Genomic DNA, 27,811 nt, shown 5'->3' on the forward strand with positions numbered 1-27,811 from the left:
GTTTAAGATGATCGATCATACTATGAGGATGCCTGGCACTGTCACAGGATGTATGAACTTACTTTAGACAAGACTATGGTGACACCTTAGGAAATGCTAAAAGCCCTTCATTGCTGCAGAAAGTAAAACTATATGACAGAGCTTCTTTAAAAACTTTGCATTTCTGAGCATAAAGTCACTTCACCTGAATCACCTGAAATCTTTTTGAAAGATTTCAAAAACTAATATCCATCTCAGCCCCCACTGCTCTACTCTCTGAAACCCCAAACTAAAGTAATCATCAAGAGTTTTGAAAACAAACCAAAAAATTTTATTTACAAAAGTAAATTTTCACTCATTTTTATATTCTTATAATGTTAATGCCAATAGCAACAGTCTCTGGGATATTTAAAACCCTTGATTTTAAAATGCATTGAGGTTTGTGCAGCTCATTCCCCCCCCCCCCAGTTATATTATAAAACTTATAAAGGTTTCTTTAGCTTTGTTGTTTGGTCACGCTTTTGTGCAGAAGTCACGTTTCAGGGTAGGCTTACCACCAGACATGATCACATAAGCATTGGCTGTGGGTTTCCAAGAAGCAAAGGAGCCAATCTCAGCAAAGCGCGCACCGGCACCTTCAGCTGTTTAAATGTGAAGAGAAGTTCTGCGAAGCTTGTGCTCCCTAAAGAAATGCAATGGGAGGGAAGGGGTCACGCATCTAAATAGATTCAGCGACACATCCTCTTTCAAAGAAGCTTCAGACACATAATCACATTTCAAGCTGGCGTTCTTCCGTTTGAAAACAATTACTGAAAGATAATATTTAAACTATGAATTTCCCTAATGCACTATAAGGTATGATTTGATATAAAATTTTAATTTATCCATTCTGTACTTCAGAAACTGACCCGTAACCATATGTGAAACTATTAATACTGTTTAAATACATATATTACTTAAATATAATTAATAAATGTGCCCATCTATCCTCAATTACCATAATCCATGCACTTAATAATTTACCTAAAAAAAAAAAGACACAGGCTCAAAATGAGTAACAGAGAAGTTAATCTAAAGCCTCTTCCTCTAACAAGCAATGGTTCCCAACCTTGGTCCAACAGAGTCTGATGTAATTTATGTGGAGTACAGCCTGGGATCTGGAGCTCTGAAAGCTGCCCCGGCGATTCTGATGTGCAGCCAAGGTCAAGAACCACTGCTCTAAGGGGACGCAGTAAGTGTATGACCTGCAAATTGTATTAAGCATCTTCCTCTTTGCCTCCATTCTCAGCACATGCCACTGTCCACAGTTCCCTTTCCTCAGCCCCAACATATACACATACATGATCCCGATGAGTCTCTAAGCCACAACAAGCATCCTAGTAGACACGCAGACAGCAGAGTGTACAGGTGGGTCATATGATCCCATGAAGACGGACAGAGAAGAGTCTCATGATACGAATCGAGTGGCTTTCTGATAAAAGCATAACTAACACAAGAAAGAGTTGTAATGCTGCACAAAATATGAAGAAAGCAACTATTTATCTTTAGTATTTCCTTTTATCGACTCTGCCAGTAATCTGTGAATTAAATGTGTTTAATAAACCTCAACAGGAATTAAGAGATTTCCTATTTAATTGTTATCCACAGTGTTCCCAAGACCTTGCTAAAACTCAAAGACAGAGAACAAATACATATGAGCTATGGAAAACATCTCCAATGTTCTGATACACTGTGGACTCTAACAGACCATTTAGACTTTTTTTTTTTTTTGGCCACAACACGCGGCATGAGGGATCTTAGTTCCCTGACCAAGGATTGAACCCTCACCCCCTGCAGTGGAAGCACAGAGTCCTAACCACTGGACCACCAGGGAAGTCCCCAGACCATTTAGACTTAATGTGACTATCACTATGGTTAGGTTTAAATGTATCATCTTGCCATTTGTTTTCTATTTTCTCTGTCTGTTCTCTGGTTCCCCCTTTTCCTCTCTCTTGGACTGAGTACTTTTTATGATTCCACTATAGCTCCTTTATTGCTTATCGGCTCTAACTCTTTTCTTATCTTAGTGGTTGCTTTATGATTTATAGTATCATCTCTATCACAGATTACCTTCAAGTAAGATTATACCTCTTCACAGGTAGTATAAGGGCCTTATGGCTGTAATTCCATTTCTCCCTGCCCAGCCTCTGAGCTATTATTGTCATACATTTTGCTTTTCAGATTTTATAAACCCCATAGTACATTTTTATTATTTTTATGTCAATTATATTTAAAAAGTATTTTTAAAAGAAACAAACCTTATGTATATACCCATGTAGTTACCATCTCCAATGCTCGTCATTCCTTTGTGTAGATCCATATTTCAATCTGACATTATTTTCCTTCTGCCTCAAGGACTTACTGTAACATTTCCAGTAGTGTGGGTCTGCTGTTGATGAATTGTCTCAGCTTTTGTGTGTCTGAAAAAGGCTTTATTTCATGGTCTTTTTTTTTTTTGAAAGATATTTTTGCTGGGTATAAAATTCTAACTAGATAGTGGTTTTCCTTTGAGTCCTTTACAGATGTTACTCCACTGATTTATCACTTGCATTGTTTCCTATGAAAAATATGCTATCACTCTTATTTTTTTCTCTGTAACATGTCTTTTTCCTCTGGCTGCTTTGAAGACTTTTTATCATTAGTTTTAGGCAATTTGGTTATTATGTGCCTTGGTGCAACTTTCTTCATGTTTCTCAGGCTTGGGATTCCTTGAACTTCTTGCAACTGTGGACCTCAGTTTTCATTAAACTTGTAAATTTTCCACCCATTATTTCTTCGAGTATTTTTTTCTGTCCCTCTCCCCCATTTTTCTCTTCTTCAGGGACTCCAATCTCACGTAAATTGGGTCCTTTAAGTCCCAGAGCTTACTCCATTTTTAATGCTCTGTTCCTTTTTTTTAAAAATTTTTTTCTTTTTGCATTTCATTTTGGATAGTTTCTAATGCTATGTCTTCAAACTCAGTATTTTTTTTTTATTCTGCAATGTCTAATCTGCTATTAATCCCATTCAGTGTGTTTTTCTCAGAATTATAGTTTTCACCTCTAAAAGTTCAGTTAGATTCTTTTTATATTTCCATAACTCTTAATGTTCTGAAATATGGAATAATGTTATATGGAACTGAGTTATAATAACTGTCTTAATGTCCCTGTCTGCTAACATCCATGTCAATTCCAGGTCAGTTGTAATTGATTTCTCACCTCCTTCATTACAGGCTGTATTTTCCTGCTTCTTTGTATGCCAGACATCATGAATTTTACCATGGGTGCTGGATATTTTCGTATTTCTGTATTCTTGAGCTTTCAGGATATAGTTATATTACTTGAAAAGCAGTTTGATCCTTTTGTGTCGTGCTTTTAAGATTTTAAGGTGGGCTAAAATATTTTAGTCTAAGGCTAAATATTTCTGTTTAATCTGTTTAGTCTAGGGCTAAATATTTCCCATCATTGAGGCAAGACCACATTGAGTACAGCCCCTTAAATTGTGAAACTGTGGGAACAGACACTGTTCCTGAACCTGTGCAAACTGGTTCTCGCTAATCCATTAGGACAGTTCTTCCCTCAGCCTTGGGAAACGTCTTCACATGCGTGTGCTGATTAGTAAGGACTCTTCTGATATTTGAGGGGGACCCTCTGCAGACATCTGGCATTCTCTGTGTGCAGCTCTCTCCTCTCTGGCACTCTATCATGTAAACGCTAGCTCCTTTGGCTCCCTGTACTCTCAGTTCCATCACCTCAACTGAAGGAGTCTTCCAGGCTCTTCCTGGGTTCCCTCTCCCTCCTTCACGGTCTGGAAACTCTCAAAGCTGTTAGCTTTTTAGGGCCAATCACAGGGCTTATGTCATTTGTTTCTCATCTCTCAGGGATCACTCTTCTTCATTGCCTGATATACGTCTCAAAAGCCACTGTTTCATATGCAGTGGCCAGTTTTCTTTGTTGTTTTTTCAGCTTGTTTATTTTGTGTTGTTTTGTTTTCTTTTTTCAGGCAGGATAGTAAATCAGATCTCTGTTACTCCATCCTGGATGAAAAAGGAAATCTATGTTTTAAATTTTTTTCTTCTTTTATTTTTAGTACCTTGACTTTTATCCAACTAGGTGTGGTTTTCTTTGTATTTATCTTGCTCAGGGGTCACTGTAGGTTGATGTTCATCATCCATTTTTCAAAATTCTTAGCCTCTGTCTCTTTAAATACGGCTTCTATCTCATGTTCTCTCTCCTCATATTTTGGGATCTCAACTACATGCATGTTCGACTTCTTCACCGTGTTCCACATCTCTCTTTTCTGAATTTTCCATTCATTTTTCTCTCTGTGCTTCAATCTGTTTATTTTCTACACACTGTCTTGCAGTTCATTTATCTGCTGTGTCTAATATGTTAATTAATCTACACACTGAATTCTTTTTTCTTTTTTTTTGCTGCACCCACACAGCTTACAGGATCTTAGTTTCCCGACCAGGGATCAAACCTGGGCCCTGGGCAGTGAAAGCATGGAATCCTAAGAATTGAACTGCCAGGGAATTCCCTATATACTAAATTCTTAATTTTAGTTATATTTTTCAGTTTTAGAATTTCCATTTAACTCTCACTGATTCCGGATTTCTGGTGAAATTCTGTATCTTTTCCTCTATTTTCCTGGAAATATTAGTCATTTATTAGTCATAGTAACTCCAGATACTGGAGTTATGGAAGTCTGATAACTCCAATATCTGGATCACATACAAGTCTGTTTCTTCTACCTTTTATTCCTATTATGTCTTTTAATTTTGATTCAACACTGATACTATGAATTAAAAACTGTAGAAGTTTAAGACATTTTCTTCCTCCTATACAGGTTAATTTTTCTTCTATCAGGGAGGTAGCATGCAAGCAGATCTCCTCAATTCTGCTCTAGGCTAATTTTAGGTCTGGTGTGTTTCAGTGTTACCTTTCCTGCTAGGGCTTGGCCCTGCTACTGTTTCATGTGAATGTCTGGGATTGGCAGGCCTTGAGTACCGCCCTTTGTCTCCTTGGCACTATGCTGTTGTTGGAATCGCTGCCCACATTTTTAGCCTCCTGGTTTCTGCTAGATTTCTTGAAGTTTTATCCTGCGCATGTGCAGGTTAAGATTTGGCAAATGCCTCAAGGGAAGAGTGTGTCCAGGTTTTTGAGTTATTATTCCTCTTGTCCCCTCCTATCTGGGATTTTGCTCCTCAAGTTCTAGTCCTGGGCAATCATTAATCCAACCTCTGGCTCTGCCCAGTAGCACTGCTGCTTTTTGCTGGGACTCTACTTCTTGTAATGAATTGACAAATGCCTCTGGGAGAAAGCCAGAGTAAATATGGAGCTCCTCAAATGAGTCCCTTCTCTCAGGAATTCTTGTCTCTCAATCAAGTCTGGTCACTATGGTTGCCGCCAATTCCTTTAAACTTTATGTAGTTTGTTCACTTTTATATTTGCTTTTGTAGGAAGAGTCAGTCTAATGCGAGCAATTCCACTGTGGCCATAACTGCAACAGAAGTCTCTAAACAGTGCATTTTCATCTGAGGTTTTCAAAGCAGCTATAAATCAGTAATATCATTAAACTTTTAAGTTTAAATGATTAAATGGACAAATTTTGTATCTGATTACATATTCTGAAAAATACAGTTAGATGCTAAGATTTTAAACTCTCTATTATGAAAACAATCAAATGTCAATACATACAAAATTAGGTACCTGTTCATTTCAAAGCTTTATAATATTAGAAATTAATATTATGTGTTTTAAAAAAATCCGAACTGAAAACCCAAAAAATACAGAAAAATAACTTTAATAAAAATCAATTAACAGAGAAAAAGAATACGAACATTTAGTTTATTAGTATATACTGGTATCTGGGGCCCTGTGAAGAATCCATCCTCCTCTGAACGTAAATAAAGGTTTATGCATGTGTAATATTCGGATAGTTTGGGGTTTTTTTTTTTTTCTTCCAGAAAAAATTCTCAACAATAACACCGAAACATGAATGAAGCCAAAAACCTAACCGGAGAAAATAACTCAGTTTAGAAACACCTCCTAACAAGAAACTAAACCCATCAGTGGGTAATACAGGTGCTGAAAAGAGGATGTAGATGTGCAATTACCTTCTAGTCCTATAGACGGCAGGTGCCGCGGGGCTGGCACTGAGTGGTAGACGAGGAAACAGGCCAGCATGCTCAGCTGCGACTCCTCGCAGGGCTGCCCGTTGAGGTAGGCTTGCACACACCCATCACCCCCAGCTGTGAGAGAAGCACACATGGAACAGAACCAATCGATTACAGAACTGAGAGGCACAAGGAATGCCTTCTTTTTATTATTTTCTCATCAAGAGCTCATTGAGCACTTACCATATACCACACAGGTCCTGTATGGGCATTAAGGCTACTGTGGTAAACCAGACAGAGTGCCCGTCACTGCGGAGTTTAGAGTGCTGCGGGGGACGGAGATACTACATACCTAACGATGCAAACAAATGCTAATCATAAATTATGATGAGTGCCATGAGGGTGCAGTGGTCACCATGGTCGTCTCCCCAAACACCCATTCTACCACCCTTCCCTCCACTGTCACATCTGAGGGGACTGACTGCAGCTCCAGGACTGGGTCCTGATTTATCTTGGCCAGAGGTTCTCAAGCTTTAACAGGCATCAGAATCACCTAGAGGACTGATTAAAACACAGATGGGTGGGTCCCCACAATTTCTTGGATGGGGCCAGAAAAACTGTATTTCTAACAGGTTCCCAAGTGATCCCACTGTTGCTGCTCCAGAGACCACACTGTGAGAACCACTGGTCTGGGACAATCAGGGCAACCCCACTTCCCTGACACAGTGACTGGTTCAAGGACAGGCAGACCTAAGCCATTCAGAGAGACACTCTACCCCGGGGATTGATCGAGGAATGTGCACGAGTTCCAGTGCAAGCCAGAGACACAAGGAGATGCTTGAGAACATGTTTGCTAAAGGCTTCTGGGAAACAAATTCCTCATTCTTATGGCAAAGCTCCTGGAAGGAACTCTATTCTTCCTCTGAGTTGGAGGCAAGGAACTGTTACAGTCAGTTCATTGCCATCAGAAAGAAGTACTCTGTGGATAAAGCCATGGCACAGAGTGTCACTGATGGAACCTCAGAGAAATGGAGCTGGAGCCACTGGAGCGACAGCCTGCCGTAACTGTAGACTTCCAATTATATAAGTTTATAGGTGTCCTATTGTTGGAGCCAGGCTGAGTCAGGCCTTCTGTTACTTGCAGACAAAGGCATTCTGATACAGAGAAAAAGGTTGAGAGAGAGAAAGAGAGAAATAAAGATGGCAGGAAAGCTGCCTGAGGCAGTGTGGTCTTGGAAGGCCTGTGTGGAAGGGGCACGTAAGTGGAGGCTGCAAGAATGAGTATGAGTTGGGCAGGCAAAGAATGAGAGGAAAAAGGTTCTCGGGAGGGAAAGCAGCACATTCAACAGTCCCGTGGTGAGAAAGAACTCCATGCTTTCGGGGAACTGGAAGGGACCAGGGTGCCTGAGTGGAGTTTGTGAGGAGCAGGTGGTATAGAAAGAGGCTGTAGAGGGAGACAGAGGCCTTGCTGGTCATGCGGGGCCTGCTGGCCACATGGTACAGATTTTTTTCACAACTGAATCAGCAGCCTTTGCGAGGTTTTAAGCAGAAGTGTTGCATCTGTTTACTCTTTGAAAGACCACTGTCAGTTGACTAGAGACAGTGAGAGGGAGATGAGAATGAAAAGCAGGAAGACTTGCAGGAGGCTACAACAGTCGTCCAGGCAAGAAATAATCACGGTTTGTTCTAGGAGAGAAGCAGCAAAATGTGGACAGAGTTAGGAGATATTTAAGAGTTAGGACTGAAAGGATGTGGTAATGGATTGGCTACCGCAGAAGACAGGAGAGGGAGGGAGAGGAAGGGGCAAGGGTGACTCCCAGAAAGGTAACGAAGGAATGACCGTGAAATAGTGATGAAACTAAGAAAGAATGGTCGGAGGGTTTTTCTTTAAAAAAAAGAATTGGGAAAGTGTGCCGTCACAAAGGTCAAGGGAGGTCTGTTTCCATAAGAACGAGAGGGAGCGACAGGAAGACTATCAGGGGTCCACTGAACCGGACATGAGGATGTTAGTCTGGTGGGAGTGGGAACATCTGGGGGTGGCAGCAGGAGGGGTGATAAAGGAGGCAAGAGGAGACCCTGCTGTGGCAGCCTGTCAAGAGAGGAAGGAGAGAGCACGGTTGCTCACAGTTCCTCGTCAACGACTTTCTCATGCCTACTGGCTTTTTTTTTTTTTTTTTTTTTTGCGGTACGCGGGCCTCTCACTGTTGTGGCCTCTCCCGTTGCGGAGCACAGGCTCCGGACGTGCAGGATCAGCGGCCATGGCTCACGGGCCCAGCCGCACCGCGGCATGTGGGATCTTCCCGGACTGGGACACGAATCCGTGTCCCCTGCATCGGTAGGCGGACTCCCAACCACTGCGCCACCAGGGAAGCCCTTGCCTACTGGCTTTTTGTTTCACCGATTTTCTCTACACTTTTTCTGCTTCCAATTTCACTGATTTCAGCTCTTATATCCTTGCTTTGGGTTTATTTTGCTTTTCTTTTTCTAATTTCTCAAAGAACTTAGATTAGTGATTTGAGACTTTCCTACTGTAAGCATTTAGCACTATAAATTTCCCACTTTAGCAGGAAGACTTACACTACAAAATTTCAAAATTTACTCTAAACCTACGGTAGTTAGGGAAGCAGAGTACTGGCATAAAGACAGACAGACATACAGATCAATCGTACAGAATTGAGTCCAGGAACAGACTCACACTTATACAGTCCACTGATTTTCAACAAAGGCTCCAGAGCAATTCAATGAGAAGGAAAAGTCTTTTGCACAAGTGGTCCTGGAACAACTAGATATCCATATTTAAAGCTGAGAAAAAAGAAAACTCCCAGCTCACACCAGGCATAAAGTAGGAGAACATATCTGCAAAACATATCTGACAGAGCTTGCAGCCAGAATATGTTAAAAACCCCAACACTCAAGACAGCCAATTTGCAAAGGGTATATGAATAACTAACACATGCAAAAATAATTAACATGATGAGTCATCACGGAAATGCAAATTAAAACTACAATGAGACACCACTACATATTCAGTAGACTGTCTAAAACTACAGACTAATAATGCCAAAATCTGCACTGCATCCCATTGCTGGCAGGAATGTAAAATGGCACAATTTGGAAAATAACTAACTGAGCATGTCAATGGGTGAATGTACAGATGATATAAGAATGGCAGAATGTTGATACTGTTGAAGCTGGGTAATGGGATTTATTATACTATTATGTTTACTTTGCATTATGCTTTAAATTTTCCATAATAAAATATAAAAGTAAATAAAACTTTTTAAGTTCTTCAAGTTTAAACCCATTTTCTTTGTTCAATTAAAATCCATTGGAGGAGATAAATCACAAAACATGTACACAATATGATCAATCTGCTCCATTTTCAGACTTCATGGCTATAGTTTGGGTTGCTAGTGAGCTACCTTAAAAGTCCATCTATTCATCTGTGATTTCACTGAGACACAAATATGAATGACATTTTCCAGTGCTGTCACACGGCCTCTGCATCGTCATCTAATTTATTGTTCTCCATCCCAAAGCTAATAGTATCTGTGAGGGGAGATCACATACTTAAGAGGTTTTTTTTTTTTTTTTTTTTTGCGGTACGCGGGCCTCACTGTTGTGGCCTCTCCCGTTGCGGAGCACAGGCTCCAGACGCGCAGGCTCAGCGGCCATGGCTCACGGGCCCAGCCGCTCCGCGGCATGTGGGATCTTCCCAGACCGGGGCACGAACCCGCGTCCCCTGCATCGGCAGGCGGACTCTCAACCACAGCGCCACCAGGGAAGCCCAAGAGTTTTTTTTAAAGTGATAGTTCTTTTTAAATAAAAAAATAAATACACATTTTTGGCAATCAGAGTGGCAAGTCAAAGCTGGTGAAGGTTACTTACAATGCTGTAACTCAGCACCACCAAATGCCCTAAAGAGCAGTGAGGAGAAAGCAATTCAGGGCACTGTTTTAGAGAACGCTCTAGTCACTGCCAAAGCTTCATCACATTATACGAAACATGCAAATCAGAGAATCTGCAAAGGTTTAAGGACTTATTTCTTATCAACAGCAAGGGTCTGCTATGGGTGATCAAACACTAAATTGAAGTAAAAAAGAACATCAACACCTATAAAATAACATGTATTTTTCTCCCAAACATGAGAACAAAATGATTATCATATTTTTAGAAATTGTGAAACTGCACGAGCTTTCAAATACCAAGAAGAAATACCAGAGCACATGCAGGTGTTAAACAGAAACACTGGGAGTTTGAAATTGCTGTTTTCCATATATATCACTCACAATCTGGTTTACAGTTAAAGCTTTTCGGAATTTTTTTTTAAAGAAACAAATAGCGTATTCACATCGGGGGAGAGATGGGTGCAGATGGGAAATAGGGAGGCAAGGGTCCCCCTCATGTTTGCCAAAAACCACTGCCCCACCCGCCTCCACCCTCACCTCCCTCCTCTGGGGTGGGGCCCTGGCAGGCTCCCCGCTTCTAGTGGGTCTCCCTCTTCCTCCTCCCCTGCACCTCCAGTGCCTGGGCAGAGCCCACCCCGGCTCTAAAGCCGGGTGAAGACAGGCTCAAACTAACGTTCTTCCCCCTTCCTCCACCTCCCCCTCACTCCCATCTCTTGTCTAACTAAAATACAGAAAAAGCAAGAGCAGCTGGGACCTGGGAGCATCAGTCACCCGGGGGCTGGGGCAGGGCAGGCAGCGGAGCCTCAGCCAGGTGTAGTGGAACACGCAGATAGCTTTAAACATAATTATATTCGAATTCCTGGGTTCTACCAGTTACTAACAACTTTACAGAATTAGGAACTGTTCCTACTGATACCACTAGAGTTAGTATTTACTCAAAGCAAGTTGCTGTCAGATACATACTGGAAGCATTAGAACTGAAAAGAATAAAAAGATCAAGGGGTTAACTATTAAAAATCAATTTCAGGCATATATTACACATCAAACAGCTTTCCATATATCAAAAGGCCCCATCACTCGCCTCCCATGATTACTTCTACACTGTCAGGAGTAATTTCACAGTCTCCCTGCAATCACAAGGCAGTGCTTCCGCTGACAGAAAGCCAGTTACATATGCCCCAGGTCCTCACTGACTGACTCACAGAACTGGTAAAAGAAGCATTCACTCTAAGTCCACATCAAGTTTTCAGTGTACACAGGGTAAAGGCAGAAAAAAGGGCCTCAGGTAGGTGACAGGCCACACCCCTAAGAAACAGAAGAGAGAGGCACTGGAAAGAAACATGATCTGATGTTAGAAAAAATAAAACAAGTTCCTAAGTGTCAAGTGGTATTTAAAATGCTATATATATATATTCTCCCCGTGGCTTATAAAGCAGAGTTAAATATATTTGTTAAAGAAGTTAAAGTAGATAATCAATGTAATTTCATCGAACTGGAAACATTACATCTATAGCCATTCGGGATTGTACTCAGACTTATCTTGCTTTCCAATGGAAAAAATGGTCAAAACAGAAACACCTGAGTCCCAGTGTAGCTTAAAAACACAAAGGGCGCAATGCTGTTATTACCTTGTAGCCACTGGTCCAGAGTATTATCAATAGTGCATTTGACAACCGGGAAGAATTCCGAGTTCATAAAGAGCCCTCGCTTAGGGTGGTTCTGCAGCCGCTCCTGATGGCTTCTGGAGCTGAAAAACTCTAACACCAACTTTATCTGCCAAAGTTCAGATGTCTCGGACATTTCTCTTCTTCCCAGTCTTCTTACAGCCTTGCAGAGAAAAGAGAAACAGCAGTCTACTTAATGAAAGAGTAAAGATGCTAACTGTCACTTCCTCAGAGTTGTATACTAGAGTATTTTTAAAATGTGCCTCATAAGATCAATAAAGGGCAGAGGGGAACCCATTCTGGGTTTTGCTGCAGTCTGCCCCACAGAGGAGCCCCCTACTGGGTTTACATACATGGCCCACTCTCTTCAAAATGAACATGAACAGCTTTCAGGTGAAAAAACAGCAAAGGCAAATGAGCTCATTCTTGGCTCAATGGCTCTGAAAAATGAAGATCAATAGGTCTACAGCCAGTCACCTCTGGGAAACCCAGGTTGGGTACAATGACATGGCCAGGATCAGGCCAGGGATTCCAGGGGTCAGAAGGCAAAAGTATTATTGATAGTGCTGTTCTTGGGACCCATCTGCAAAGTCACCACGGCTGCAACCAGAAGGGATGTTCTTCTCTAGATACACACCCACAACTGCAAGGGGTGAAGAAGGTTCAGAGTGTAAAAAGAGAACACACTCTCAGCCAGCAACTAAAAAATGCAACTCATTACTTGGCTGTTGTATAGAGAGATACTATGAGAAGCAGTACCAGTGTGGACATCATATATTCATACTTATCAACCAAAAAGGTGGATACCTGACAATAATGGCATTCTAGGCCTACTCGGTTACACTGGAACTGGCCTTTTAATTAAGATTGTTACTTAACACAGGTTTTGGGGAATTATCTCCTGTGTTTTCCCACTCAGTTTTTCAGTAGAGATTATTTTTCCATTAGAGATTACTTCCTTTGACTTTAGACACTGAGTCCCAAATTCTCATCTGTGAACTCATTATATCATAGTCACTCGAAGGGCTGTTTAAAACTACAGATCCTGGACTTCATCTCAGAAATTCTGATTCAGTAACTATGGAATAGGACTTGAGGATCTGAATTGTTACGATTTCCCAGATAAATTTTAGCCAAGTTAGAAAACTACTGGCTTAGTTTAACTGCAAATTTGAGTCTGAAAGATATGACACTATTTAAAAAGCCATATTTATTACTAATAACCTAAAGTGAATAAATTAGTCCGATCCTTTAGCAAAGCTGTTGAGCATTATCTTCTGCATTACCCCTTTTAGGCTCTTTTAAAACAACAATAACACGAAAGAAATTTAAAAATGAACTCCAGCTCCCTAAATCCCCACATGCTGATGCTGTAACCTCTGCGAGCCTAATTACACAGGTGTAACTGCACACTACTGCTATCCTCAGGGCACCGTCTGTTCACTTACTGCTCACTTGCATAATCTTTTCCACGAAGAGGCTTTATCAGGAGGAAGGCAAGAGACATGAGGATGCTAGGGGAGAAAGGAAGGGAACGTGCTCTTCCTCTACTCGTCAGAGGAAGAGGCCAGAAGAGGCGAACCCCTGGAGTAACCCCACTTGTCATCATAAACTCTAAGCTATACAGAGCTTTCAACTTTGATAGGGATTCCTTTTTTAAAATTCTAAAAGCAAATGAGAAACTAAAGAGATGGACACAGAGAGAATCTTGCCTCACTGTTCGTATGTTATGTGAAGTACAAGATAAATCTCATCAGAATTGGAATAGGTTTTTTGAACCATACCTGATCCATTGCTATGTATGCAGGTAACATCTCCGGGGTCTCCTGGGTCACACATTCATATAGTACTGAAGAAAAGAGATCCAGAATTTCCTGTTTCTGTGGAAAGTCAGAATCTTTTTGTAGCACATCAATGTATATTCCAAAATCAATTCAAAAAACAACTGTAAAGCAATTACTATGGCCCATTCTTAAGTTCTGCAGTGAATGATATAAAAGGGCAAAACAGCTAGGTCTTTATAAAATCAAAGTGCTTGCAATATTAAACACCAATGAAATATAACCAAAATTAAGTCCCATGGGACAGTTAAGGTTGTAAGTGCTGTGGATGAGAGGAGTGAACCACGCTGGGTAAAATGAGCAGGCAGGACATCACAGAGCTATGTCTTGGGTTGGGCTAGCAAGAACAGGATCCAGAAAGGGCGCCCAGGATCCACCACACCAAGATGCAGTAGAAACACTGAGCAGAACAGGTTAGGGGGAGCCTGCACAGCAAGCCCAGCTGGGGTTAAGGGCAGGTGTGGGCTTTCACCAGAGACCTGTGGTCTTGAGTGCAGGCCCCAGCCCTCACTGGCTGTGTGATCTTGGGCATGTGACATCTCTCAGTGGCAGTATCCCCATCTGTAAACCCACAACAATAAAGTACCTACCCTCTGGGTCAGAATTAAAGGAAAAACTTACAAAGAGTACTAAGCAGAGTGCCCAATATACAGTGAAAATTCAGTAAGTAAGTGGCAGGAAGGTTATATCACTTAACTTTCAAAGCAACAAGGTAAGGTAGGTTCTATTATAATCCCACTTTTAGAAATAAGGAAACTACATCTCAAAGAGGTTGAAAAATTTTCCCAAGGCTATATACACTTGCAGGCAATAGGCCATCAATCCTGGATCATCTAATTCCTACATCCAGTCCTTGCCACCTGAAATGATGGATTAAATCAAAGATCTATCAGCAAGTACCCTTTGAATCCTTAAGAGAATGGTTTTACGACCAACAAAAAGAAGGGTTATGAAACAAATAGAAAACAAAATTAATAAAATTATGTAAAAACAAGAGAAGGGTAGTAAACATTGAAAACATGAATTAGTACAAGAATGGACATAAAGTATCACCTATCAAAACTAATGCCTTAGGAATTTTAAGTTGTTTTCTTCTATCAAGGTAGGAAGTTACTGAATTTAATAGTTTTAGACTATGAAAAATCTATACTTGCCAAACAAAAATCATCCAATGTGCCTGAGGCATGTTATCAATATCAAAGCTACATATGGATATTTTAGGTTTTTTTGGTGGTCCACAGATAGAAACAACAAAGTCTAGCAAACCACATAACATATACCTGACCCATGTTCACAGTTGGTTTGCAGAAATATTCAGCAAATGACAATAGTGCTGGATCAGAAGTGAATGCTGAAATCGTTTCAGGCTAAAAAATAAACAAACAAGCATAAGGGAGATAATAAAGATTTTTTTTCATTACTACTCAAACTGTAACGCATGCACCTATAACCTACCTTATTTTTTTCACACAGTGTTCCCACAAAACCCAAGGTAAAACTTGCTAGAGCTTCGTCAACCTGTTCTGCTGAGAAGTTTTAAGAAACTTCTTTTTTTTTGCGGTACGTGGGCCTTTCACTGTTGTGGCCTCTCCCGTTGCGGAGCACAGGCTCCGGACGCGCAGGCTCAGCGTCCATGGCTCACAGGCCCAGCCGCTCCGCGGCATGTGGGATCTTCCCAGACCGGGGCATGAACCCGTGTCCCCTGCATCGGCAGGTGGACTCTCAACCACGGCGCCACCAGGGGAGCCCTTAAGAAACTTTTTGCACAAGCTACCGTGAGCTACTGATTTATCAAAACAGGTGCTTCTTACACAACTCACCCAAAAAAGGCTTTCCCTCTCCTTCCTTAACGAACTGAAAGGCAAACTAGAAACTAGAATTGTTACTGAAAAGGTAAGGAAAAAAGATTATCACTCTAATAAGCCACTCAAAAAAAGACAAATGCTGTCGTAAGGTCATTACAGTCATCAAAGTCAGAGAGAGAGAAAGCAGAATGGTGGCTGCCAGGGGCTGGGCGGAGGGCGAATGGGGAGTTAGTGTTAATGGGGACAGAGCTGCAGTTCTGCAAGATGAAAAGAGTCATGGAGATGGATGGTGGCAGTGGCAGCACAACATTATGAACGTACTTAGTACCAATGAACTATACACTTAGAAGGTTTAAGCCACTATATTTTTTTATGTTATGTGTGCTTTACCACAGTAAAAAAACTGGAAGGGTGAGGAGGACTGTCACTCAAGTTTCAAGACTGAAAATGGAATATGAAGGTATTACCACTTTCCACCGAGAGTCAGTTTACTTCTGAACTCCCAGCATGCAGGAAATGGAGGTGTCTTTTAACTTTTATAAATTTGCCCCATTCAAACTCAAGTCTAAACTTATCTGTTTTCTTTATAAATTGGATTAGGATCTTTGAGATGGGCCCTAGTTTATAAATCAAAGCAACAATGCTAATTCAAGTTAAACTTTGCCCCAAAATCCTTCAAAAGTATTTCATAGGGACTTCCCTGGCAGTCCAGTGGCTAAGACTTCACCTTCCAATGCAGGGGGTGTGGGTTCAATCCCTGGTCAGGGAGCTAAGATCCCACACGCCTCCTGGCCAAGAAACCAAAACATAAAACAGAAGCAATATTGTAACAAATTCAATAAAGACTTAAAAAAATGGTCCACACCAAAATAATCTTTAAAAAAAAAAGTATTTCATAGAGAATGTATTGAATACTGACAAACAAAATTCACTGATGTCAACTATATCTATTTATTCCCTGGAAACTATTATAAAGGCTCAGTCATACGAACTAATAAGTGCTACCTTGCAAAAATCTTTTATTTGGGCCATGTCTTAAGTAAATCTTAATGGATTTGAGGATTAATTATTAAGCTAAATTTTTTTTAGTGTTAAGATATATTCTGACTGTCCCTGCCACTAAATGTGAATCATCCTTAGAGTCCTGGCAGATGGTCCATATTTTATAATGGTTGTCACAGAAAACAGCCAACAGTCCCATCATTCATCCTTTATAATATGCAATGATTAGAGAGAGCAGATCTACCTGAACGGTACCATAAATGTTATCATAGAAGTACATGCTTTGGGTGGACTAGTGGGATTTGAACCTATTCCCTTTCATCATTCAATTTGGGGGGGGGGGTTTTAAATTGAGATATAATTGACATATAACAGTTTATTAGTTTCAGGTGTGCAACATAATGATTCCATATATGTATATATTGAGAAATGATCACCACAATAAATCTAGGTAACATCCATCATCACACAAAGTTATAAATATTTTTTTCTTGAGATGAGAATATCCTTCAGTTTTTACCAATTACTACCTTGAAAGCCCGAGCTTCAGAGTTCCTGTTAGCAACAGTCTGGGCCAACAGACTTTGCCACCCCATTGGATCTTCCTTGTATGAGAGCTGACCCGCTCTGAGCTTAACATATAAAACCCCGTCCTTGGAAAGAATTGACCTGAAAGAAAACAAGAATGAATTTAATATGAGGTATTACTGGCAGTTGTTGGCTGGGAATGTAGTGTTTCCCAATAATAGTATTGGGAAATAAGTGAAGTCTTAAACAAGACTTCACATGAGGTGAAGTCTTCACCACTTTCCACTAAGATATATGATTATTTACTGTGTCTAAACTCAATCAGTCCCTACAACAAAGTCATAATCAGGTTCTGCTTTTCTCTGCCATCTAGATTCACGGGACCTGGTAAATAAGAAGTCATTCTGACTATTGGCTCAAGTGTGGACTTCAAAGGAGGTATTTTATCTAACATGTCTTCATACTCCCTTAAATATCTACTGATTGGTTTATAGCAAAAAGAAAAGGATGCTGCAAATCTCAGACAGAACAATACAGAAAACAGCTACTATATAGATAGTCTGGGAGAAACAGAAATGAGGACTGTACTTTAAAAACTGTTACAAGCTTGTTAAACTTTCTGGGAATTTAAAGACTTAATTTACACACTAACTGAAGTGTAAAATTATTAACACTCTCTGTTCTTCAAAGTAATTACTTGCATATTACTATTTCCGCCCAAAAGTAATCTACCATAACCTCAATTTTATGAGAGCAATATAACAAGAGAATGGTAAAGAGATGCAACAGAAGATGTGGTCTGACAAACACCAACTGTTACAAAGTTCCCTTTGTAGACATATGTAAATCAGCCTCATTTTCTTAAACTAAATCTTTCATTATTGCTCCAAAAGACAATTCCACTACTGTCCCAATTTAAGTCACTTCAAGTTTCTCAATGAATTAATATAAATAGGATTTGACTTCTAAATTTAAAATTTTACTTTCTAATACAAACTGCTTCAAAGATACAGACCACTTTATTCAACACTACATATTGTCCTGGGTGACATTAAAGGGTGACAAGGAGCATTCTACATAATAATCTATAATTTATATCTTCCCATATATTTCTATTCCCTTCACAGACACATCTGAGAAATTCTATATACTTACTTCAAGTGTTGGGTTCCCTTGCTTAAATCTATGAGCAGTTCCCAGTATCGTGGGCCTTTAACTTTAATCTGCCAAGATAAATGTAAACAGTCAATCCAATGCTGGGAAAGTGCTAGTTTGATAAAATGAAACCCATGCTTCTCAGAGGAAATAAAAATAAAATGGGCCAGAAAGAGATACTGAGAGGTTAACAAGCCCCATTTCCAGATGGACATGTAAGTGAATCATGTTCTCAGGCCATCTCGGCCATCAGTAAAGAGCCCCCAGTAAAGACCTTCTCTATTCCTCAGGACTATTCCTCCTGCGCTGCTTTGCCATTTCTTATAAAACACTGAGAAAGCATAGGCTTTTATTTAGCTATCTTTAAATGCTATGCTGTTCTGGCTGAATTTACCCCTTGGATAAATCTCCCTATTCACATCCTACTTACCTGCTTTAAAAGGTGGAGTTCTGGAAGAAGGGTAGGAGCCATCAATTCTTCTTTGGTTTGTTCATACCACTGAGTGCCCTTTACAAATGTAAAGGAAGAGTCACAGCTCACTATATAGTCAGGGAGAAGTACAAAAAGAACATCACTCTACACTTCCCCTTCCCTGCAGTTTGTAGGCAGATTGTCAAACGGCACAAAATCCTCTCTGATACTCAAGTCTGAAAGGGCTACTGTCTACAATCCTTTGCAGAGCTAGCACCACTTTCCAGCCCTCCGAGCCCCGCACTTCACCTGCCAGCAGTACTGAAGCTCTGCACTTGCGAGGCCTCTGGGTTTCTGTATGTTGTCTCCTCTGCTGGGAACGTGCCCGGTTTAGCTGGCAAATCTCAGCCCAGACACCGTGTCTACTATGACGGCCTTCCAACCCCCAGAGATGCTGGATGGGAGCACGTCTCCACTCCCCCTGCATCCCACACAAACCTCCAATTATCACAATTTCCTTAAGGAAAATGACTATGTCATCTCAACTTTGTACCCCAGAGCCTAGCACAGTTTTGATATTCGGAAGGTACCTAACAATTTTCTGAAGGAAGGATACGTGACTTGTAATCTATCTGTACATCTAAATCAAAGATCTCTCATCACATACACAACCTTGGGCTTTAAAGCACTCTGCTAACAAATCTAAGAATCATTCTAATAGAATTCGTTTTTTAGAACACTGCTATCAGCTGTGTAAAGTTAACAAGGACATTTTCAAACTACAAGCTCTAAAGATAGAAGAGCAGTTGATGGTCTCTAAAATATTACACCCATAGACTACAAATGAGCCTGAATGGACCGGCAGAATGTACAAGAACTTTGGAAGCTTCAATTTTTACATGAGTTCAACTCACTATTGTCATCTTTTAAAGGACACCACTTTCAAAATATTTTGATTTGCAAAGATGGATGAGTGGCAATAAAATTACAAATCAACAACAGGGGGAGAGAGTTACCTTATAGGTCACTTCTAAGAGGGCATAGCAGGGCGTGTTTGTGTCCACATCCACGGGCACGAGAAGTCTCGGTTCTGCAGCCAGCACATACAGGTGCCGGAGAGCCTGGAGGTGATACCTGCTCAGAGAAAACACAGAAAGGTGGTGAAAAAAGCAGGTGACGGCACATGAGCTCTACAATCTGCTGTGGTCTACGGGTTAGACCAAGTCAGAGGCAAGCGATACCTTCTCAGGACAGCGATCCTAAAGGAAGATGATGAGGCTCAATTAAAGAGTAGCGGAGGAAAGATGTGAAAACAAAGTAATGGAGAAATCCTCTTTAAAAAATTAGACACGTAACTCTTGACCGAAGAAATGAGTCTTCACAGTTAAGGGGTTTTATAGGGAAGTAAAAATTATCTAAACGTGAAAATATTTAGTAATTAATTGATCACTTATGTTAGTTTTCAGAACCTTTTCTGCTCAACCCAGGCATCTCCTTTTACCTTCTATGGGATCTACTTCTTTCTTTCTTTTTTTTTCTTAAGGTTTGGTAGGGAAAAGGGGGAAAGAAAGGATGACAGTTTTCCTCACACAGCAAAGCTCTTCTACATATACATCCCTATACACAAATACATACACACACACCCAGGACACAGTACACCAAAAATTAATGGGTAACATTTTTCTTGCTGTGTGTGTGCTTTTCTGAGTTTTCAAAAAAAGTTTTTTTTAACTTTAAAATTTATATTTTAGAATTTAAACACATATAAAGCTATTACATTTTAAGATCCCATAAAAGGATAAAACAAGACTTCAAATTCACTTTTCTTTTAGTTATATCAATTCCCTCCCTCTTCCCACCCAAATCTACCCACTCCTATAAATCTACCAGAAACAAAATCAATCAAGGCCAGAAAAAACTGATACATATCAGTTACATAAAGGTTCTTGTGCTTATCACCAAATTGCTTTGTTTAAAATAGCTGATACTCTGACCAGCAACATGTGAGGGCAGTTCTCCCTTGTACCCTAACCAATAGCTGACTTCAACAACTCAAAAAACCCTTCCCTGAACTGACAAATGATAGACCACCTGTCCGAGTTTTATTAATTTAACAACAATATTCTCATGCACCACCTATCACTAAATTATGGACTTCAGATCAGGCTACTTTTATAAACAGCTACCTTTCTGTCATTATTGTCTCTGCCTTACGCTGTAGTTTTACACAATGGCTCACTGCTACAAGGAGTGCTCCCCCTCTTGAACCTTCTCTGGGCAGATCACTGGGGGTGCCTTCAGTTGAGCTCATGGAGCACCTTGGATGTCACTGGGATATAAGGAGCTATTTTCTTCCCTTCCTCCACAGAGATTGGCTAGGCCTGAAACTCATAGGGAAACGGAAGTGTTGGTGGTTCTTTCTGCAAGCCTTTCCCAAGGTCTTGGTCTTGGGGTCTGAAAGCACCTGGTCTTCTGAGGCCCTTGGCTCCTTCCTCTTGAGCTCAACTTGGGTTCTGCAGGTTCAAAGAAGGAAAAAGTGGACGCAGTAGGCAAGCAAGATGTGATGAGGGAAGGAGACCTCCACCCACTCCAAGAGGGAAGACCACTTTCCAGAGTCAGGGCCAAGGGGGTGGTGGGGCTCAGGCCATCTCTCCACCACCCACAGTGCGCCGCCGAGGCCGTGGCCGGCTTAGGTGGGGTGGGCCAGGGGGTCCCGACCAGGGCAGGAGTGGCATCGGCCCAGAGAGCGCTTAGGGAGAGGTGCTGGGGGATTCTGGTCTTGAGCCCGCCACTGGCAGATAGGGGGCCGGGGACCGATAGATGCAGTGCCCTCAGCAGCCCCGGACTGCTCAGCCTCTGACGTGACAATCTTCAACTACAACCTCTCGGGGGGTGATGAGGGCGGGGGGCTTTGCTGGGCGTGAGGAAGATGTCAGCAAAGCCCTCCTGCTTGGAATGAACAGAATGAAAGGCAGGGCCAAGCCCCAGGGACTGAGGCAGGGGCGTAAAACGCCGGATGGCGGCGGGGTCGATGAGGGCTCCAGAAGAGGATCTGGGGCTGGTGGTGGGCTCTCCGGAGGGTTTGCAGACAGGGCAGATGGCTGGAATGGGGGGTTCCAGGTCCCTGGGCAGAGGCTTTGGCTGGTGAACCCAGCTCTTCTTGCTGGGACGATGAAGCTGGGAGTCTCACTGGCAAAGCCCTCCGCTGGGGGTCTGGAGCTGGCAATGTCCTCTAGCATCACCACCCGGGTGCGCTGGGGGGCCTGGTCCACCTTTCGTGAAGGGCCCTCCTCTGGGCCAGGCGTTGTCCTTGATCGCCGCCTCAGGGTGGAAGAGGGCCGACGGACACAGCTCAAGGGCTCTCGGCATAAGTGCAGTGGGTCGGAAGGCCCGGCCTGTGGGGACCACGTGGCCTGCCTGCGTGGCGAGGCAGGTGGTTGGCTGCGGACAGAATCCTGACGTTTGCTGCGGTGCCGTGGGCTGGAGATCTCCTCTTGGGGCACGAGGGGCACCCTGTGGGCAGCCACGACACCTTCCAGGACCGTGGCCAGGACCTGCCGAGAGGCTTTTTCCAAGGGCAAAAGGGCCCCGAGGGGCTGCAGATTCGGCTGTTTTGGGCTCCTGGCTCCCCATAATGCTCGAGCCGGGGGTTGGCGGATAAACAAAATGGGGTCTATCCATATAATGGGATATTATTTGGCCATAAAGGAAAGAATTATTTTTTCTTTTCTTTTCTTTTTTTTTTTGCCATGCTGTGCAGCTTGCAGGATCTTAGTTCCCCAACCAGGGACTGAACCCAAGCCCCAGCAGTGAAAGCACTAAGTCCTAACCACTAGACTGCCAAGGAATTCCCCCCCTTTTTTAAACATATCGAAAACTTGAACATATGCAGAGCTTTTGTATTATCAGACTGCTTCTACATGTTTGAGGTTCTACTGCTCACTTCCACTTCTAAATTGTCTAATTCTTTGCTGCATTTTGCTTTTCTGTCCCTTCTTTGTCAATTATATAAAACTTCTCAGCATTCATGTAAAAGAGAAAAAACAGAATTCATATAGACATTGCCGCTAAATCAGACAAATTCCTCTCTTGGAACTAAATAATTTTGCCAAAACATATTCATCTTCTCTTAGCTGCTCTCCTTTGCATGGTGAGTTTTTCCCTGAAGATAAACCCTGTCTGGCCTACTTCTGGGTGTAGAGCAGTCCTGGTGCCTGGAGAATGGGAGAAGGCTGATCAGTCATCAGACGCCCGAAGTTCTCTTCTGGTTTAAGATTTTGTGAGAGAAACTTTTTAAAAGATTTACCCAGGGAGATAACTAAGTTGAAGAACAGAATAAAGCTAATTTGGAAACAAATCCATGGAGCCAAAACACAATCAACTTACCCCCTTAGAGAACTTAAGAAAGATCACGTGAGGAAAATCACTAGACTCACCGGTTGTCAGTGCTGTGAGCTGGGAAGTGCGGGTAAAGGGCACAGAGGAGAGCGGCAATGGAAGAGTTTGATGTGCTCAAAGAGTACCTGCAGAACAAATTCGGGAGGGACAGACGCTGTTAATCATACTGTGCAAACTTTCATGGCATTCTCGAGAATCAGGAAATTCGGGTAGTGTGGCAAGGCACGCTGATAAAGCGAACCCTTGATCAATACAAATGTGTCAACGCTGTGAACACTTGACTTTACAGTCAGTCCTTAAGGCACTCCAACACCATCTACTATTTAAAGCAGGAGTGACTATTCACAAATATTAAATTTTAAAACTTGAATTAGTAAGCAAAGTTTTAACCTAAAAGAGAACAGTAGTGAGGACCATGAGTGCAATTCTAGAGATTATAGATATTGAAAAAGTCAAGTGTAAGGTATGCTACCTTCCCCAGTTTTATATATACCTATTTATAGAAATATGCACCTTACTTCTAAACATACAAGGTTTCTTTACTGGGTATCTCAAACATTTTTTTCCTTTCTGTAAAGCATAAGCATTTCCTTAAAATGCTAGACTAAATAAAACAGGCAAAAGCTACCACTAAAAATTTACAGTGAATGGATAAACAACTATTCCTTGAAAAACAGTTTTTTTTCTTATCGATATGACAAACTTATTTTATAAAGGTCACATACTCTTAGTAAGGTAAAATCTTTTGAAATTTTCGTCTAATTATTTTACTGTTGCTCGAATTCAGCATGGCCAACAGGCAGATTTGTCTAAAGTTTTAGCTTTTCTTACAAATATTTTGAAATAAACATGGTTCAGAACATCACATAAAACCACTGTTGTCACTATTCTATATACATATATCTTTTATTATACATATACACATACACACATCCCCAAATCTCTTTCCTTATCTTTTTTAATAATTAGGGTATCAAGTAAGAATTTAGCATTTATCATACACACGTGTATTTAATGAAGAAGAGATTTCAAAATTTAAACATGGAAATATATCTATGTTGACATGTGCATTTCCACTTTACCATTCTGATAAAACCAAAATCCAAAGATAAACATTACATATTAATGTTAGAAATGTTGAGATTAAGCATAAGGCTGTAACTATGCTATGAGAAATGTAAATGTTGTTACAGAGTACACATAAGCATTCAAAGATTAAAAAAGTCACTAGAAAAGCAGCAGCAGAATGGGAGAAAATCTACTCAGTATGAAAGAAGAACAAGTAGGGTCATGCAATGTGTGATGACAAAAGATGAGATTGAATAAAGATAAAATAAATGCAGGGGCTTACTTTGAAAGGAGATAAATTTTCAAAAATCATAAAATAAGAACTTTCATAATATTTCCTTAACCACTCTTAATTTTAAACAATTAAAAGAAGAAACTTCTACAAAACCTGTCAAAAGGGAATGAATGCACACCTTTCTAATAATCTTTACTTTCTGTACTTCTGAAAAGGTGAGTTCCAATGTTTTAACTCAGTCTTAAGAGTGTAAAATAAACCTACTGACTTATAGGAAGTATGTCAGTTGTCCAAGGTCACATACTAAATAAATGAAAGGATACACCATACCCACAGATTGAGAGACTCAATGTTATAACAGATTTCAATTCCTCCAAACCAGTGGATATGGATAGACTCAATGCAACTCCAATCAATATTCTATCATGTTATTTAGTGTGGAAAAATCAAAAACAAATTCCATTATTTATATAAAATGCGAAGAGCCAAGAACAGAAAAACACATTTTTGAAGAAGAAATCTCAGTTTGGAGGATTTACTCTAATTGGATATCAAAACTTATTACAAAACTACAATACTTAAGACAAGTGTGGTACTGTGCAAGTACAGAAAAACAGACAACTGAACATAACAGCCCAGAAATAAACATATGTATATGGACACTTAATTTATAACAAAAGTGGTACTATAGAATAGTGCAGAAAGGATAAACTTTTTGATACCTGTAAGGTGTCAACTGGGGGAAAAAACACAGAAAAATCAGTTCCAGGTCAACTTTAAATCCAAATGTGAATGGAAAAGCTAAAAAACTTCTAGAAGATAAATAAGCAAATATCTTCATTTCTGGTGGATAAGAATATATTTCATCAGAAGGACAAAGAAGTACAAACCATAAAAGAAAAATATTAATAATTCTGTTCGTCAAAAGACAACATTAAGAGAGTTAAAAGGCAAGCCACAGAGTAGGAGAAGATAACTACAACATACAAAACTGACAAAGGTCTTGGGATCATAATGATAAGCTAATATGGAATAGTCATAACAAAAGAAACAGAAAGTAGGGACTTCCCTAGTGGCACAGTGGTTAAGAATCCGCCTGCCAATGCAGGGGGCACGGGTTCGAGCCCTGGTCTGGGGAGATCCCACATGCCGCGGAGCAACTAAGCTCATGTGCCACAACTACTAAGCCTGCGCTCTAGAGTCCGTGAACCACAACTAGTGAGCCCACATGCCGCAGCTACTGAAGCCTGCATGCCTAGAGCCCGTGCTCCGCAGCAAGAGAAGCCACCTCAGCGAGAAGCCTGCACACTGCAACTGAAGAGTAGCCCCCGCTCGCCGCAACTAGAGAAAGACCGCGTGCAGCAACGAAAACCCAACACAGCCAAAAATGAATGAATGAATGAATTAATTAATTTTTAAAAAAAGAAACAGAAAGTAGAACAGTGGTTGCCAGGGGGTGGGGGAAGGGGAAATGAAGTGTAGCTGTTTAAAGGGTATAGAGTTTCAGTTTTGAAAAATGAAAAAGTTTTGGAGATTGGTTGCACAACAATGTGAATATATCTAATACTACTGAACTGTACATTTAAAAATGGTTAAGATGGGAAATTTTATATTATGTATATTATACCACAAATAAAAATTTTTAAATGAATAAACCAATATGAAAACGGGTAGCAAGAGATTTGGACATCACAAGAGGAGACTTTTCAGTTGGCCATTGAAGATACAAAAAGGTGCCAAATACCATTATTCAGGAAAATGGAAATTAAAACCTCAATGAGATACTACTACATGCTGGCTAAAATTAGGAAGGCTAACAATAACAAGTGTTGACAAGATGGGGAGCAACTGGAACTTCATATGATGCTGATGAGTATATAAAATGGTAAAACCACTCTGGTGTACTGATGGCATTATTTACTGAAATAGAACATACATATATACCCTATGACCCAGTTCTACTCATAGATCTATACATAACAAAATCAAAAACATGTACAAGAACATTCATAACAGTCCCAAACTAGAAAACAAACATATCCATCACTAACAGAATAAATTAATAACTGTGGTATAACCATACAGTTCAATTCAACAGCACTGAAACATGAATAAACCAATGCTACACGCAACATGGATGAATCTCAAACATAATGTTGAGCAAAAGAAATAAAGCACAAAAGGATACATAGTATATGATTTCATCTGAATTTCAAAGACAGGCAAAACCAGTCAAAGGTGTTAGAAAGCTACGTAGCGGTTATCTTTGGGCAGAAGTAAAGTAACAGTGAATTGGGAGGGACAGAGCAGGGTTGGAGATGGGGTGTCTCGGTTACATCTTGATCTACATAATATCAAACAGATTTTCATACTGTAGGCAGTTCATTGAGTCATGCTCCTATGATTTGCACACTTTTCTGTGTATGGATTTTTATTCAAAACAGATCATTAAAAGCCAAAGAAGTCTTATAAAGGGATGAGGTGGTCAGGAATGATAGATGCTGGAAAGAGAGCAAGAAAGTTGAAAACTAAGGCAATCTCATAGGATTTGGTGACTGAAAGTGTTCATGACCATTATGAGAAAGCAATTTAGTAGAAGAGTAAAGTCATTAATGAGTGGGATCAAGACGTGATGCAATGAAGTACTGAGTATAGACTCTTCTGAGAAATGCAGTGATGCCAAGTGTGTTAGAGAGAGCATGGTAACTCTAAGTGGGGCATAAATTGGTGGTTAAACTATGAAAAAGCCCTTTTTAAGTGTAATAATGCCCTGAGATATGCTAATAGCTAGTCAGAATTGAAAATTTTCATGCATCTTCAAAATCAAAATAAGTCACTCTTTGAGATCTTGCTCATAAGATCTTTTCACTGAGGAAAAAATATATATATTTACCTTCCTCCTCCCAAAAACAGAAGTCCAAGGGCCATGTGATGGGCTAAGTGGAAACCATAGTTCATTTCACCACCTGTTTTCATGTGCAAGAAGCGACAAAGCTGCAAAACCTTCAGGTTCCCCGAGCCAGCCATCACCATGGCGAGAGACAGCAGCACCACACTCAGGCAAGTCTCCAGGTTGTAAGGACCTGTCTGGAGGCGCAGAAGATGACATACTATAACCGCTGTGCTACCTTTTCTTTATTATCAAAACTAAAGCAGCCAGCATTAGACTACAAATGTTCACAGCTTTAAAAAATCTGAAAAAACAAATATTTTCCCTGATTATGAAATTTAAGTTCCATGTTGAAAATTCAGAAAATAAAGTATCAAAAGGAAATAACAATCACTTGGAATACTAACAGCTGTAAACATTTTGGCTTTCTTTTTCTCCAAATCTTTCCCTGCATCTATTTTGCTTTTAATGAAACTGAGATATTACTATACACAGTATTTTTAAGCTTTTTAATCTATTTTATTATGAGCAATCTTCACTCATAAAAAATTCTTACAGAACATGATTTTGACAGCTCCTCTATATAACAGTGTAGATACACCACAGTCCATTTTTTGACTGCTTTTAGATATTTTGATGTTTCCAATTTTCTAATATAAATAATGTTGATTAAATGTGTTGCTGCTTTTTTAACCAGGAAATAAAATCTTGCAGTCTTACTATCATCAGAGCAGCAATCCTCAAAAGCAACTGCATTTTTACTAAGTACTAATTTTTTCAAAAAGCAGTT

The 27,811-nt window shown here is 40.5% G+C and overlaps 1 protein-coding gene and 1 pseudogene across 10 annotated transcripts in view; both read right to left on the reverse strand.

Moving 5' to 3' along the window:
* ANAPC1 (anaphase promoting complex subunit 1) overlaps nucleotides 1–27,811 on the reverse strand; it is a 118,762-nt gene that overhangs the window by 16,020 nt on the left and 74,931 nt on the right. For 5 of the 10 annotated variants that reach the window (XM_022599309.3, XM_089922789.1, XM_089922792.1 and 2 more), the window contains 11 exons: nucleotides 27,025–27,218; nucleotides 22,867–22,953; nucleotides 19,447–19,564; nucleotides 18,449–18,526; nucleotides 18,019–18,086; nucleotides 16,866–17,004; nucleotides 14,809–14,895; nucleotides 13,472–13,567; nucleotides 11,652–11,850; nucleotides 6,116–6,250; nucleotides 7–661 (listed from right to left, as the gene is read on the reverse strand). In XM_022599309.3, the coding sequence (XP_022455017.1) occupies nucleotides 546–661; nucleotides 6,116–6,250; nucleotides 11,652–11,850; nucleotides 13,472–13,567; nucleotides 14,809–14,895; nucleotides 16,866–17,004; nucleotides 18,019–18,086; nucleotides 18,449–18,526; nucleotides 19,447–19,564; nucleotides 22,867–22,953; nucleotides 27,025–27,218 (1,317 nt within the window). In that variant the 3' untranslated portion in view covers nucleotides 7–545. The other 5 variants (XM_089922790.1, XM_089922791.1, XM_089922794.1 and 2 more) reach the window with 4 other exon arrangements.
* Nucleotides 19,571–22,407, reverse strand: LOC115803367 (proline-rich protein 14 pseudogene; annotated as a pseudogene).

Source organism: Delphinapterus leucas, chromosome 13 (genome assembly GCF_059928025.1).
Source record: "Delphinapterus leucas isolate spDelLeu-1000000601 "Yukka" chromosome 13, BTC_Dleu_Yukka2, whole genome shotgun sequence".
NCBI classification, from domain to species: domain Eukaryota; kingdom Metazoa; phylum Chordata; class Mammalia; order Artiodactyla; family Monodontidae; genus Delphinapterus; species Delphinapterus leucas.